This window comes from Notothenia coriiceps, unplaced genomic scaffold, assembly GCF_000735185.1.
Source record: "Notothenia coriiceps isolate Sejong01 unplaced genomic scaffold, NC01 NC01_scaffold00004988, whole genome shotgun sequence".
NCBI lineage: Eukaryota > Metazoa > Chordata > Actinopteri > Perciformes > Nototheniidae > Notothenia > Notothenia coriiceps.
Window position 1 is genome coordinate 37,666 of NW_011337689.1, and position 14,906 is coordinate 52,571.

General features: G+C 38.5%; 1 protein-coding gene across 4 annotated transcripts; it reads left to right on the forward strand.

Moving 5' to 3' along the window:
- Window positions 1–1,063: 1,063 nt before the first annotated feature.
- On the forward strand, window positions 1,064–8,980 carry kcnj12b (potassium inwardly rectifying channel subfamily J member 12b). 4 transcript variants are annotated; one of them, XM_010767993.1, is made up of 3 exons: window positions 1,064–1,100; window positions 1,308–1,577; window positions 4,569–8,980. In XM_010767993.1, the coding sequence occupies exon 3, from the start codon at window positions 4,694–4,696 to the stop codon at window positions 6,002–6,004; it is 1,311 nt and encodes a 436-aa protein (XP_010766295.1). In that variant the 5' UTR covers window positions 1,064–1,100; window positions 1,308–1,577; window positions 4,569–4,693; the 3' UTR covers window positions 6,005–8,980. The 4 variants fall into 4 exon arrangements, with proteins under 4 accessions (XP_010766295.1, XP_010766294.1, XP_010766293.1 ...); XM_010767992.1 differs by having other exon boundaries at window positions 1,071–1,181; XM_010767991.1 differs by having other exon boundaries at window positions 1,071–1,176.
- Window positions 8,981–14,906: the final 5,926 nt, after the last annotated feature.

Consider the following 14,906-nt stretch of genomic DNA (forward strand, 5'->3'; position numbering starts at 1 on the left):
AGCATGCATTTAGCTGAAAGCCCGCTGAGCCTAAGTACAGTCTCACACAGCTGCTAGCATACGTTCTGTTTTACAACTATAATCAAGTGAAACTGCTTATTTGCCCTGTGTTACACAAGTTATTTTTGACTAATTTTGTCCTTTATCCAGATACACACACACACACGCACGCACGCACGCACGCACGCACACACACACACACACACTCACACACACACACCTGGTGCCCCACACACACCTGGTGCTCCACACACACACACACACACACACACACACACACACACACACACACACACACACACACACACACACACACACACACACACACACACACACACACACACACACACACACACACACACACACACACGCACACACACACACACACACACACACACACACACACACACACACATAAGTGATGTTCAGCAAGGAGCTGCCTGAATGGTCTATTCAAATTGTTGAAGCGTGTTGAACATGAGCTGCTTTGCTATCAGAATAATAAATGAAGACCACACCACCCACTCAGTGGTCTGCTGGGTTTTGTTCAAATCAAGACAAAAATGCAGACGATTAAAGGTGGTAATTACTTCTCTATTTGTAAAGATGCCAACAACACTAATCCAGATGTGCATCTTTTATCCCGTAAGAAAGAGAGGTTTTAAAGGTATATTACTCCACATAACAGTGTTGTCTTTACAACAATACTTTCACAAAATAATATATATTAAATAAAATATAGAACCTAGGAAGCATTATTATTATTATTATATTATTATTATTATTATTATTACACAACACAACCCAGAGAAATCAATTTCAAGTGTGTTTGTCCTGGTTATTTCTGGTCCTTTCTAGTACACATCAGTCCTAAATAAAGAAGTTGTTTCTTTTAAAACTCTGAGTGTTGCTGACCAGCACGGGGTGCAACACTTGGGAGAGGAAGAGCATGTAGTCTCCAAATGCCAAGTATCTACAGTGACACCGTGAGAGGGAGGGGGAGGACGAGAGCTGAGCCGTGAGCAATAGTTCACTGGATGTGGGATTCAGAGTGGGATCTGCAGCAGAAGAAGATCAGATAGCAGATATACCAAGAAAGTGTGAGACTCTTGACTGCCCATGACTCTAAAATAAGCTTTGAGGGATTCAGTTTTGATTTGGACTGGCCCCACACAGGTCATGTGAGCTCTACAGACATTGAATTGGGGATAGCCGTGATCATGTTGTCAGGCTCTTTTGAGGTCAGAATTATGATTTCATTGCTTCACTAAAGTAACGTTCTAATTTCTTGACTGTTTCTGATCTAGATATCAATCGGGCACTTCCTCTGGAGGACTTGACAGCAGGAGTGATTGTAATGCTCTGCTTATTGAGTGGAGAAAGAGACTTGTTAAAAGGCAAAGACAAGATGCTACTCTGTGACCGTTTACTTTTCTGCCTCGGGAGAATAAAGTGGTTCTACCCGTAAAAGAAGAGAACATTTGAAGGACGCCTGAGGACAAACATGCAGTAGCTTGGCAGAAAAACAGGGATTAAAAGTTGGAAATCAACATTTATTGGAAAAGCTTGCACACAAGGTAAGCTGCTTGTGATTCAAAACATGAATGTTATACTTTAGCCATAGCCCTTCAAATGAGTGATCCGTGCACCGCCTCTCACCATTCAATTCAAATTAATTATCAGTCTCTATTGTGAAAAACGTCAGCATAGAAATAGACTCATCTGTGACGATCACAGCCCAGCAGGCAGTTTGGGGCTCCTGTGAGAGCTGAGTATTAGTTATTAATATCTTTTGCTTCTTAGCAACTAGAGCATTGAGAATCAGAGACTACCACGTAAAACACACACACATACCCCCACTCAAACATGCAGAATGGCTCATTTGTTTTTATCACCCTCAAGAAAACTCTTTCAAGGACATTTCAGACTGAGGGTTTAAAACATACCTTGACTTTGTGCTGAACATGTCTGTTTTTATATAAATAAATGTCTATAAAGAGGGTATTATTCTGGGTATAAAGTATTCCTGGTGGGAACACCTGCAGAGCAGACTTTGTGACCCCATTTTGAAGTTTTATTAAAGATGAAATCCCAGTTGCTTCATCACTGCACAATCGTAAAGCAGTAAGGTGCATTATTTGATGTTCAAGTGCATCTATTTTCTCGAAGAAATAGCACAAATAACAATAATATAACAAAGTTCTACCATTTAGTTTGAGTCGATCATACCCAACAAGTCTTGCTCACAGATATCAGAAAAGACCTGATCGAAATCGACCAGTAGGCCTATAGTATAGAAAAGGCAACAACACACATGTCACAGCCAGTTTCCAAGTGTCACCTTGTGCTGACCCACAGTTTAGCAGACTGCAGTGTGATGGTGTTACAGTATCCTATTTAATGACTTTAAATGAGTGAAGTTCCAGCAGTGAGTGTAAACCTTTAATAATAAAATGATCATATAACAAAATCAGAACAGCTGGATGTCAATCAAACAAGGGACACAAATGTCACTCAGAGATAACTGTATATCTGTGCAACTAATGGTTGCAACAACGTTTTGCACAGACAGACAGAACTGAGTCCAATGAACCAAAATATAAAAATTGGCGCCGCACTGTGACTTGCTAGCTGCGAGCTGAAATCACCTTGCTGTGTCTTAGTAAACAACAAACAATGAGAGAATGAGGATGCAAGTCTTTCACTGAATGTACTTAACTTTAAATTTGGCTCCGTTATTCAGTGGAAAAAATTAAACCTGTTGAAGACTTTTGGTTGATAAACCTAGCACCAGCTGTACTATTAGCATTGTGCTAATTAGCAAGTGTTACGGTTGAAGAAAAAGGTTCCTCATTCACTTTACATTGGGGTTGTTTCCGTCGTGCCGACACGTAATTTAGCAGATTCCGCGTCTCCACCACGTAATGCGGTGTTAAGGAGTCGTGTTCATTTCACGTATTTTGGTGAGACCAGGTTGTACATTTCCCTTAGCTGGATCATCCTATGTTCCCAGGGCATTATCTTGTAATATAAACTCGTAAAAAAACATGTAAGATGTGTGTTAAATCAAGGAAACTGGCTTGTCCAAACATTTGAGGGCATTATAAGAAGTATAACATTAGTAAGCTATAAGATGTATGTTAGCCTACTTGAGCATATCAACCTTCGGAAACAGAAATGTAGCCAGAAACTGCTGAGAACACAAAACCATTTGAAAGCCCCCCTTAATGTATTAAATTAGGATGATATTAAGCTAGGGAACATAGGACCCTGGGAAGAGAGATGTGCTATCAATGCCAACATGCTACATGGAAGTGTTGAACATGGTGATACCTGGTAAACAGTGTGAACATCTGAGCATATTGGAGTTAGCATTTAGCTCAAAGCCAAGTACAGCCTCACAAAGCCACGAGCATGGCTGTAGACATTTGTTAATCCCAAAGTTATCTAGACTGAAACATCAATAGACAGTTTGACTAAAGCAACATTTGTATCTGTTCCCGATAATAGTTATTTAATGTGTAATGTAGGCTATTTTGCTATCATTACAGGCTTGACAAAAACTTAGTGGGACAGAGTTTATGGAAAGTCATGGGGAATATGTACCAAATTGGATTTCTATGACTTCTTCATGTTAACTCAACATAAACTGGGTGTGCTACCGGCTATGTAAATATTATTTGTCCATTAATGTGTGCCATTGATTCCATCTATTTCATCGTATCATGAAACTGATTGTATCTGAGGCTGTCTCTTTTATGATACCCAATCTTTTTCAGCTCCATTTTATTTTCCAGTTCAGCCTCACAGGGGAATTGCATAGCCTCACCACGGTACTCCAGTGACTCTAATAGTTGTGCCAGCTGGAGGAAACAGAAGATACGTCATATAAAATGGCAGGGCATTGGATTAGCTGGCTATTTCTGTACCTTGTTGATCAGAGAAACATGAATTGTATACACCAGAGTATTTCCTCACAGAACAGAGGGGAAAGAAAGGTCTCAAAGGTTATATAACAATGATCTACTGTGTATATATATACATCTAAAAGGCTTCAATACATAGATTAATGTAAAGTATACTCATAAATGACATTTTGATTATATTGAGAGGAAAAAATACAAGAAGAGTGGTTACCCAATCACCAGTTAAAGTGATTGGCTTGCAAAGCTTTCTTATTCAACAGCGAAAGTATTTTTAAGAACTTTGTAAGTAGCAAAAGTATGTCAAGTAAAACAATTTATTGGCGGTAAATGAAGTGCTGGAATAAAGAGGAAGAGTCTAAAAGAAATGGTTTTATCCCACATTGAAGCTACAGGGACATTTAAGTGGAAATGTACCTCATGTTGAGTGTATTTAATGTGCAATGTTTTAGCTGAAGCCAAAAGCAGCAACATTTTGTTATTGTACTATAGAAAAACACTTATGAATGTAATTTTGCTTTTCTGCTTAAACTAATGCATTTATATTCCACTTTTCAGGTGATAATTATTCCCTTTACAAAATGGGAATTGTGTGAATTATAGAAAAGGTTGTTTACTAATATATCACCCTTCCTTCCTTGACAGGAAACTACTATTGCATCACCTCTCAATCCAGTGTGTGTTGGCCGGAGCTGTGCACTTACTGTAAGCCTGATCAGTTTTGTATGAGCTGGGCTGATAGTGAGAACCTGGCTGAGCCCCACTGAGGCATGAGTGTGGGAAGGGCCAAGCATCACAGCTTCGTGTCCTCTGAAGAAGGGGGCTTGAGACTGAGTGCAATGCCTGCAGTGGGCAGCTTCGGTAATGGCAAGATTCAAACGAGACGAAAGTACCACAGCCGCTTTGTCAGCAAGGCTGGCCAATGCAACATCCATTTCTCAAACATGGATGAGAAGTCACAGCGGTACATATCGGATATTTTCACAACATGTGTGGATGTCCGCTGGCGATACATGTTCCTGCTCTTCAGCCTGGTGTTTGTGGTGTCCTGGCTGACATTTGGCCTGGCATACTGGGTCATTGCACTTCTACACGGTGACATGGACCATCTTGATGAAGACGACAGCTTTGTTCCTTGTGTCACGATGGTTAAAACCTTCGTGGCTGCGTTCCTGTTTTCCATTGAGACCCAGACGACCATTGGGTATGGAGCTCGCTGTGTGACAGAGGAATGCCCGGCTGCTGTCTTCATGGTGGTCTTTCAGTCCATCATGGGCTGCATCATAGATGCTTTTATGATTGGTGCCATCATGGCTAAGATGGCAAGGCCCAAAAAGCGTGCAGAGACACTACTGTTCAGCCACAACGCAGTCATTGCCATGCATGATGGGAAACTGTGCTTCATGTTTAGGGTAGCTAATCTGAGGAAGAGCCACATTGTGGAAGCTCATGTGCGAGCGCAGCTTGTCAAGCCCCGATACACAGAGGAAGGAGAATACATTCCCCTGGATCAACTTGACATGAATGTCGGCTATGACGATGGCACGGACCGCCTGTTTCTGGTGGCACCGCTCACTGTCATACATGAGATCGATGAAGAAAGTCCACTGTTTGGCATCAGTAAGCAGGATCTCGAAACACTAGACTTTGAGGTTGTAATTATACTTGAAGGCTTGGTGGAGGCCACAGCCATGACAACACAGGCACGGAGCTCTTACCTGCCCTCGGAGATCCTTTGGGGTCACCGCTATGAGCCCGTCATCTTTGAGGAGAAGAGCCAGTACAGGATAGACTACGCCTACTTTCACAAAACATACGAAGTACCATCCACCCCCAGATGCAGTGCCAAAGACCTGGAGGAGAGAAAATTCCCAACATCTGGTGCCAACTCTTTTTGCTATGAGAATGAGCTGGCCTTCATCAGCAAGGATGAGGAGGAGGAGGAGGAGGAGGAGGAGGAGGAGGAGGAGGAAGGAGATGTGGAGGTAGAGGAAGAAAGGAAGAGTTCATCGGAGCGAGTGAACGAGAAGGCCAATCCAGGACGTGATCAAATGGCGTCACCTAAAGAGTCAGAGATTTAATCTTTGGTTGACTTTTTTCTTTGTTTATTTGGATGCAGAACAATGCAAGTGTTGTGTAAAAATCCCTATGACTTTCGCTCTACTGACGTGAGGAAACAACAGAACTGATCTGAAAAACTGAAACTGATTTAGATTTATTTTATGATTAACATTTTGTTCTTCCCCGAGATGGTTATGAAGCTTTATTAAAGGCAAACAAGACTATGACAAAGTGCATGAGAATAGTATAGTTTTGTATGAATATATTTAAATGTTTCATAGGTTTGGCGGGACAATCTGTAGGTGCTGTTCACAGTCCTCAAGTATACCATTTGCAACAGATGTGTGGAGTTAGATTAACACTTTGCAGAAAACTAAACATTTGAGAATATTTCTCCAGATTAAGTTCTAAAAAATAGAGGCGTTGATCAAGTTTTTTCTTAATGTAAAAACCATGTGAACAATATGACTCTAAAAAATGTTCATTAGACAATGTCAATGGATGACTTGGTTAGTTGGCTTACATACAACTGCTATATCATGGACTGCATTTAACTAAAGACGACACATCACAAGGTAGAGTTTTAAACATTTCCGTATTTCTAACAGAAAGAGAGGACAGCCTGATGGTGCATCACAAGTCAATAATGAAGGCAAATCTCTGTCTTCACATTTCAGCCAGGGGGAAACATTAAAACATGAATAGATGTTTAACAGGTAAATTATATCTCAACAGTTTAGCAGAAACATTTAGGCTTGATTGAATGAGTGTTTGCTGAGCCGCACTCCCTTTGTTACGTGTTTTTACTCCAAATGTTCTGTTCTCACAACATACAAAGCAGTTTAAAATAATAATTCAGGTAGATTTTCAATTCAACCTTGAATTTATTCAGCTGTAGACAAATGCAGGCTCATAATTTTTAGCAGACAACCCCGACTGGCTATTGCTAATGTTAGCTTCATGAGTTAGCTGCAAATGTTGTCTCAAACTCAGTTTTTCAATGTTTGTAAAATACTTTTTTTTTAAAGGGCGTTTGCTAAGCCGCCTCCTTCTGTTAATTGTTATTATGCCAAATGTTCTGTTCTCACATGGCAACATGAAATGCAGTTTACAATAATAATTAAGGTAGATCTTCACCTTGAACTTAGGCAGCTGTAATTCAGGTTTATAATTTCTACCAGACAACCCTAACTGGCTAAAGCTAACGTTAGCTTCCGGAGTTAGTTGCAACGGTCCAGCTAATTTGTAACTTATGAACTAGACTTTTTGAATGAGAAAACAGTCTTATATGTGCACCAGTGGCTGCTATATATCCCACTGAAAAGCTAACAGGTCCCAGGCTAAACGTTAGCATCCTCATCAGTTGATAAATAAAGAAACAACGCTGTGCTTTTGTTGGATTTTAGAGAAAGTAAGTCCAGGTTTTACAACTATAATGAGAAAGTATATTCTGTATGATCAGACTGTTATTCCATACTAACCCTGTCTAGCTTAACTTGTTTTGCTTACACTACAGAACAATGTCATTACTCAAACATCTTTTTAAACGTTTTGGATGAAAGTGTTAACGGTAATTTGTATCTCTGTTTAACTTTTTAACAGTCATTAAATGTTTTTACAAGAAAAAAGAGAAATGCAGGAAACTATGCTTTATTATTTTTATTTAAAAATAGCACTCCATGGTAACTAAAGAGTAAATTATCCCATAATCCATTCAATACTACATCATTTGCTAGATGTAAAAAAAATGGACATGAGGAATCAGGGTAGTAGCCTACTGTCGGCAATGCTTCAGCTCGGGCTACTTAAGAGCAGACCATCTGTCTCATAGTGAAAAAGAGGCAAGGTCAAATAAAAAGGTGTGAACCTAACAAACTCCTCACATATTGGTAAAGAAAGACTTGGCACATTATGTTTGAGGGCCATGCATTACTTTGGTGGAGTTATAACCTAATGTATGACATCTGTGCTCATTGTGTTCAAAAGTCAAATGCAAATAACACAGATTGAAAGAAAAACAATTATACACAAAACAACGATAAACGGTGCAGTTTGAAGAAGAGCAGACTAAATGGCTGAGAATACCCTTTCAAGTGCTTAAATATAGATATAAACACATCAGATTACTGCCTTTGACATTATTCAGATGTTTATAGGACAACATTTTGCAGAAATTCTACAAACACTTGTAAAAAAAAGTAACATTTTAATCAAATCTAACGCTGCCTGTAAAACATTATGTCTTAACAGATGTCTACCTAGAAATCAGTGCAAACAAATCCAACCATAGCCTGAGATAGGTATATTATTAAAGTATATCAATGTGAGAAACAGCAGGGGATAGATGTGTTTAATCATAATCATGCCTTTCAGCGTTCCATTGTCACACCAACCTGCTCACGCAGTGGCAGATCACACACATGGCTAAAAATACATGAATTTGCTGCTTGTCATATAACCAACCTCCAATTATATTTGTATTTCTTTCATTATAGGATACATAATAAAGATATTACGTCAGACACTACTCCACTTGGTGAAATAAATGAGTATTTCCTCCACATTTCTCAAGCTTATAAAGCTCCATGTTGGTTAATGTATACACCTGACAGCCGATTCAGAACATTTTGACACATTCACATTTATATCTTGTTGCCTTGGGCTTGAAATATCTGAATGGGCGTGCTGCTCCAGAAAACAAATGTTTTTTCCATTGCCATTTGAACCAAGAGCGGGACTGTACAGTTAAAGGGAAGAACTCAAATGTGTACATTTGTCTTGCTGTTATTGTAAATAAATTATTATTGTTTTTGGTTTGATGTTGCTGGAATAGACATAAGTAACAACACATTGTTTAAAAAGCTCTCTCTCTCTTCTGGAAATACTTGCTTGATGGACTGACTCAATTAAAAAAACTCTTCCTGTCTTCCACTTAATAGATTTAAAGCAATTTTGACTCTGGGTTGCACCTTGTTTTCTCCTTACAGGGTTTTAGTTTGTTGTGTGAGACAACAATATATTAATTTGATTGACAACAACATTATTCTCCTGTTGATTATCACAATAAAAATAGATCTCACAAAGCTTTTACTTATTTTCTTGGTACACATGCAGTAACTAAGTGTAGGGATGATCTTACAACAAGCTGTGTTTGTTGTCCAGTTATAAAAAATACATTTGGCATCTGGGGAGGGAAAGCGTGTGCTGTTTGATAAACATGGAATGGACTGTAATGTATGGCTGTGATTCGGTGTGAAGGTGTCTGGTTGGGGTCAAAGGTTTCTTCTTTCACTCTTATGCAACCAATAAGGCATGTCTTTGCATATATACTGACAAGACCTGGCGTGATTTCACTGCCCTGTAACCTTGAACACTGGAAAAGAGATTACCACACACACACACACACACACACACACACACACACACACACACACACACACACACACACACACACACACACACACACAGCTTTAATGAGAACGGAGCGTTGGTTAAATTGCCAAAAATATGTGTGGGCTGAAGAGTGGGTGTTTCATTATATCCTCACATGAAATCCTATCACAGTGACTTGTATTGAACTGTTATACCCTTTCAATCCATAATAACCCTTTTTGGAAAGTTAATTAATTCATGTCGTTGGGCACAAATACACATTTCATGCTGTTTTTCCAAATATAACCTTTATTTCCAACGAAAACTCTTTATCCCCTGCAACACATTGCCCAAAAAGGGACCATATTTTATTATTATTCATTATTTCATTAATAAACCCATGTTACACATCTATATTATATTGTTATTAAACCTATATTACAACCCATATTACATTATATTATGAGTCATGTTAAATCCATATTAAATTGTTATTACATCCATTTTACACCATTTGGCAACCACATTACACTTATATTACGACCCATCTTAAACCCACATTACAGCATTATTATATATTATACCCACATTTCACTTATCTTACAACCCATATTCACCGTTAGTACACTTTTTTCCCACCATTATTTCAAAGCAACATATTACTCCATGTTACACCCCTATTACACTGTTATACGTGTTACAACATGGACACAGCTTGTCAAATGATTACATCGCCTAGGATACACAAACCATTTAAGGGTTACAGTAAGTTATCTTTAGTGCCAAATGAAAGTGTAATTTCGTCCTCTTAGAGCTGTATCCTCCGAGAGGTGCTGTGTGATGGAAGAGGCTCTGAGAATAAAACGGGATGCTTCCCACCCACTTGGCAGTGTTGGAGGACGGAGAAGCGTGGAGGGTCAGTCTTCCAGCATGCAGAGTGGGCTGTTGAAAGGCAAATTTGGCTTTAATTGCAGCAGTTCTATTTCTTCGCCAGAGGAGGTGGAGGGTGGAAAAGAAAGTAACATGATGCAACAGCTGCACCTCCTCTCCTTAAGACATAACTCTAGACATTTCAGTGCTGCATAATATTCATTTATTTTCTGTTTATAGCTATTTTTCTAGTCACTGATGGACGAAAGTTAACATCAAACACAAAGCAAGATAAAGAAAGACAAGACAAGATATTACCCTGTAGCTCCTGATTTGACTAATTAACTCACTGGAATTATAGAATTGCTTGATTGATGAACATCACTAAATATGATTCACCATCACTATATATGTATTCACCCCAACAGAACCCAAAGTAAAATCTATTTTAAATTGCTCAAATAAACATGGATGGATGAAGCGCTGCCAATGTCTTTCTGGTGCCGTTTTGATATTTGGTTGTTGCTAAATACCTTCTATGCTTTGTTGTGGTTAATTATTGTTACGGATAAGCTTACTAAAACATGTCAATGGCATATTTTGGCCGTTTGACTCGATTTGTTTCTGACGGGAAGTATTCATTAAGGAAAGATTGACGTAAAAAACATTTTGATCAGCTTTTGTCAGTGTGTTGGGGAATGAGAACCAATGTTGGTCCCATTTCATGGCCATTTCTACTGATCATAATTCCATTGTTGAGGTATACTAAAATACATTTATATTGTGCAATTTTCCAAACTCACATTGGTTTCTCATCAGCATCTCTGTAGTAGTATGTGTATTCACTCTCTGTCCTAAACGGCTTGTTGGAGCTCCTGCCCTCCCTGTGAGCCCAGTGGCCGTCTGGGAGACATGGAGACACCGCGAAACTCAGCCTGGGCACACCCGATGCCTGGCTGGGAGTTTGTGTGTGTGACCAGGCTGAGTTCAGCGGTGTCTCGCTGTCTCGCCGACCCCACACCAGTGAGCCGGCTCACAGTGTTCCGCTCCTCGCCGCAGAGAGCCTCGCAACGTCCCGCCGAGTGTGTGTGTGTGAGTATGGTATTCGTTTTGTATCATAAAGATAAAGCAACACTTTCTCAGAATAAAGCAAAACTATGAGTTTAAAAGAAAAAAAAAAAACTGAGTCAAGCAAAATAAAATAAATTTCAAAAATAAAACTATAAGTTGCAAACAAATAAAACAAATTTTCTTTGTTTTAACATAGGTTTTTGTTTGCAGTTCTTGTTTCTTCTTTCTCAATGATCTGACTTTTGCTCTCCCTGCAGCTCATTTGCGCTCCTTCACTTTTTGTTTGAGATTCTGACCAGGATTCTGACACAAACCTCCCAGGTGGGCGGGACTTTCAGGTGTGCGTCCCCATTGGCTACTCAGTTTTTGAGTGAGCCCAGTCCTCCAGCGATTGTACGTGCAGGCAGCTGCGGTGCGCCAACAACACCTCCAGAAGAACCAGCATTTCAATTATTATAATACTACAAGTGAAAATATATGTAAGTATTGATCATTTGTGTTGTTTGTGCTGTACTATACGGTCTGTTTATTTATTGTGTTAAGTGAGAAGTAAAGCTGTGCTATGAAGATTTTGCTACTTTTAGATCTATAATAATGCAAGAGTAGCCTAACAGTTAGCTGCATAGCTAGCAGTGAGCGAGCGTTCAGACACCGGCGCACACACTCAAACGGACTCGTGTGCCTGACTCTACCAACAGGCTTTCATGATTCTGTTTAGATATGCAAGTATAAGCCATGATAGCTTATTTTATTAACACACTAATTTGATATGAAAATCAATGGAGGCTGAGTTAACTTTGTAGGAAAACGATGCAGCTTTTGCGGGCTTCACGTAACGCCCATATTTGCCTATAAATAGTCAAAGAAACGCCCGTTCATTCATTCATTTTGACTGACCTTATGAAGAAGATAGCAGGAAATGNCCCACACACACACACACACACACACACACACACATACCATGTATACATCACTTCAGGAGACATTACATTGACTTACATGCACTTCCTGGAGACTTATCCTAACCTTAACCATAACCAACACATGCCTAACCCTAACCCTAACCTATTATTCACCCTAAAATTAACGATTCCCCTCATGGGGACCTCCATTATGTCCCCATAAGGGAGGCGAGTCCCCACACGTGACTGTGTAAACAGATTTAGGTCCCCAAAAGTATAGTAATGCTAGGCCACACACACACACACACACACACACACACACACACACACACACACACACACACACACACACACACACACACACCCAAACACACACAGATTTATGATAACCATAGTATAGCAAGTTATATTTTTTGTCACAGATTTAAGTTCAATTTGTTCTCTATTCAATTCAGTTAACCATGAGGAAGCTTAAGTCTGACAGAAAATATACATTTATAAGAAAATCATAAAGTGGATTTCTTTCCAAGAGAAGTTCCTAAATGCAATAATTTAAACGCGAACAAGTTAAAATCTATTTTGCTAAATTATACAGATCACAAAATAATGTCATCTCAGGGTCCACTGCAAATAAATACATAAATTGTCAATTTATCATCAGATGTTTCCAATTGACTAACGGATATGTCTATAACTAATCATTTTTAAAAAGGCCAATCCCAGTTATTCAGGGTCAGATGTGACCTGTGGTCTATTTCTAATAATCAAGAATGAACATTAATTCACATTATTATATATTTATTGTTATCATTTACAACTTGAAAGAATGAACTCCACTAGCAAGTTTTACATTCTCGAGGTATCGTAGGATGAAAAAATCTTACCTGCCTGATGTGAAAAACATGTTTATTTCAGGAAACAAGTGCAGAAATTGCGTTTACGTCATTTTGAATGGCAAAGCATCCAAAGAAAATCTCACAGGTGCAGAAATATATCCATGATTAAGAAAACAGCTCTCTCAAAGCGTCAGCTCACATGACTGCAGGTTCACACTCGGGAGTGGCAGGGAAGAGATGATGAGTGTTGGGTTTTAATGAGGTGCGATGTTCCTCTAAAGCAATACGACTCCAAGGAGCATATTAGCTCTTCTGCAAGGACACTAAGAGATGTGATTCTGAATTTACATAGAAATCAGTTCTCTGGATATACAGACCTGTCATGTTATGGATCTGTCATCACCCAGAATACAGATGGACAGGTTCAAATAGAGTAAGAAATCACACTTATAAAAGCTCCCATGTAACTGGATGAATCTACTTGTATTAGGGGTCACCTGAGGCAACCTGTGTATCTCTGCGTAACTGGAGGCACTTAATGTCAACAGCATGTTCTGTGATGATGGTTAATAACACACACAATGGTTTGTATCTATGAGTCCTCACACTGACTCTCCTCCTCCTGTGTGACGTCCGATCTGACGTTGGAGACTGAAGTGTGATATCACTCAGGTTCTGAGCAGACCTGATGCTACACTTACAGATGTGTTTGTTCAGTCCCCGGAGAGAGCAGACATCAGTGTTTTCCTGCTTCCTCCTCATGCACTGCTGCTGGGCTCCTGAGAGCTGCAGGTTAGTAATATCTCACTTACACAGACACACACACTGTCACTGCATGCTAAGCAAAGCTGCAGTAGTGTTACATTCCCAGACATCCAGGCTTCACACTGTGCTCCAATATAACACATAACACAATGGCCTATTTCATATTATTATTATAATCATTATCATCATCTTCATCATTGTTATTATTATGTTTGTTTTTATAAAAACGTTTTGTTTATATATTTTTTCTTAGTATTGATCTTGTGTTTAAAACAGAACAGATATACAATTCAAATTGTTTCTAATCAAATGTTGAAACAGGTGAAAAATGTATTTGATTTAATTCTTATTTAATTCACTTTATTATTTTGATTATAAGAGTACATTTTGTAATAATAATAATAATTGTAATTATTGGTATTATTAAAACAAATTTTAAAATGAAATAAATTACAAAAACATGTTGGAAAAATACAAATAAAATACTTAGTTGCTTATTTATTCATATTAATAATTATAATGAGAGTATTATTATTTGTATTATCATGTTGGAACATTAAAGGTGATATTTAATCTGCTTTTGGATTAAAAAGGAGCAATCCTGATTTTATTATAGAGATGAAAGACTCTGATATCACCGTGGTACAGAGGTAGAAGATACATTGAGATTCAATTAAATTAAAGAGTTATTTTTAGACTCTCAGGGCAATAGGGAAACATAACCAAAGTATTTTAATAAACAGAAATACTTAGTTTATTGTCTGTCTTTACATAACAAAATGATACCAGGATACAACATTGGAAAACATCGTGACTAATGTTTAATAAATATGTTAATAAATAGGTCTCATTCATTAATTTGCTGCTCAAAAAATGGTGATAAACAGTTTCAGTTTCAGAAGTGTCCTCTGCTCGTTGGGTTTTGCTCCATCTAGTGGTACAACATGGTAACGACAGTATCAATAAAAACACAGATATTGTGTCTATAAGTTACACTGTGCACTGTAATAGGACCAACATAAAAATATTTATTTTTGTGATTCCTTTAATATTTTATATCAATCTTGAAAAGTGTCATCTAGAAAAGCCAGTGTGTGTTGCTCCCT

Coding starts and splice junctions, on each gene's coding strand:
- kcnj12b (XM_010767993.1), top strand. CDS start 4,694: ATGAGTGTGGGAAGGGCCAAGCATCACAGCTTCGTGTCCTCTGAAGAA.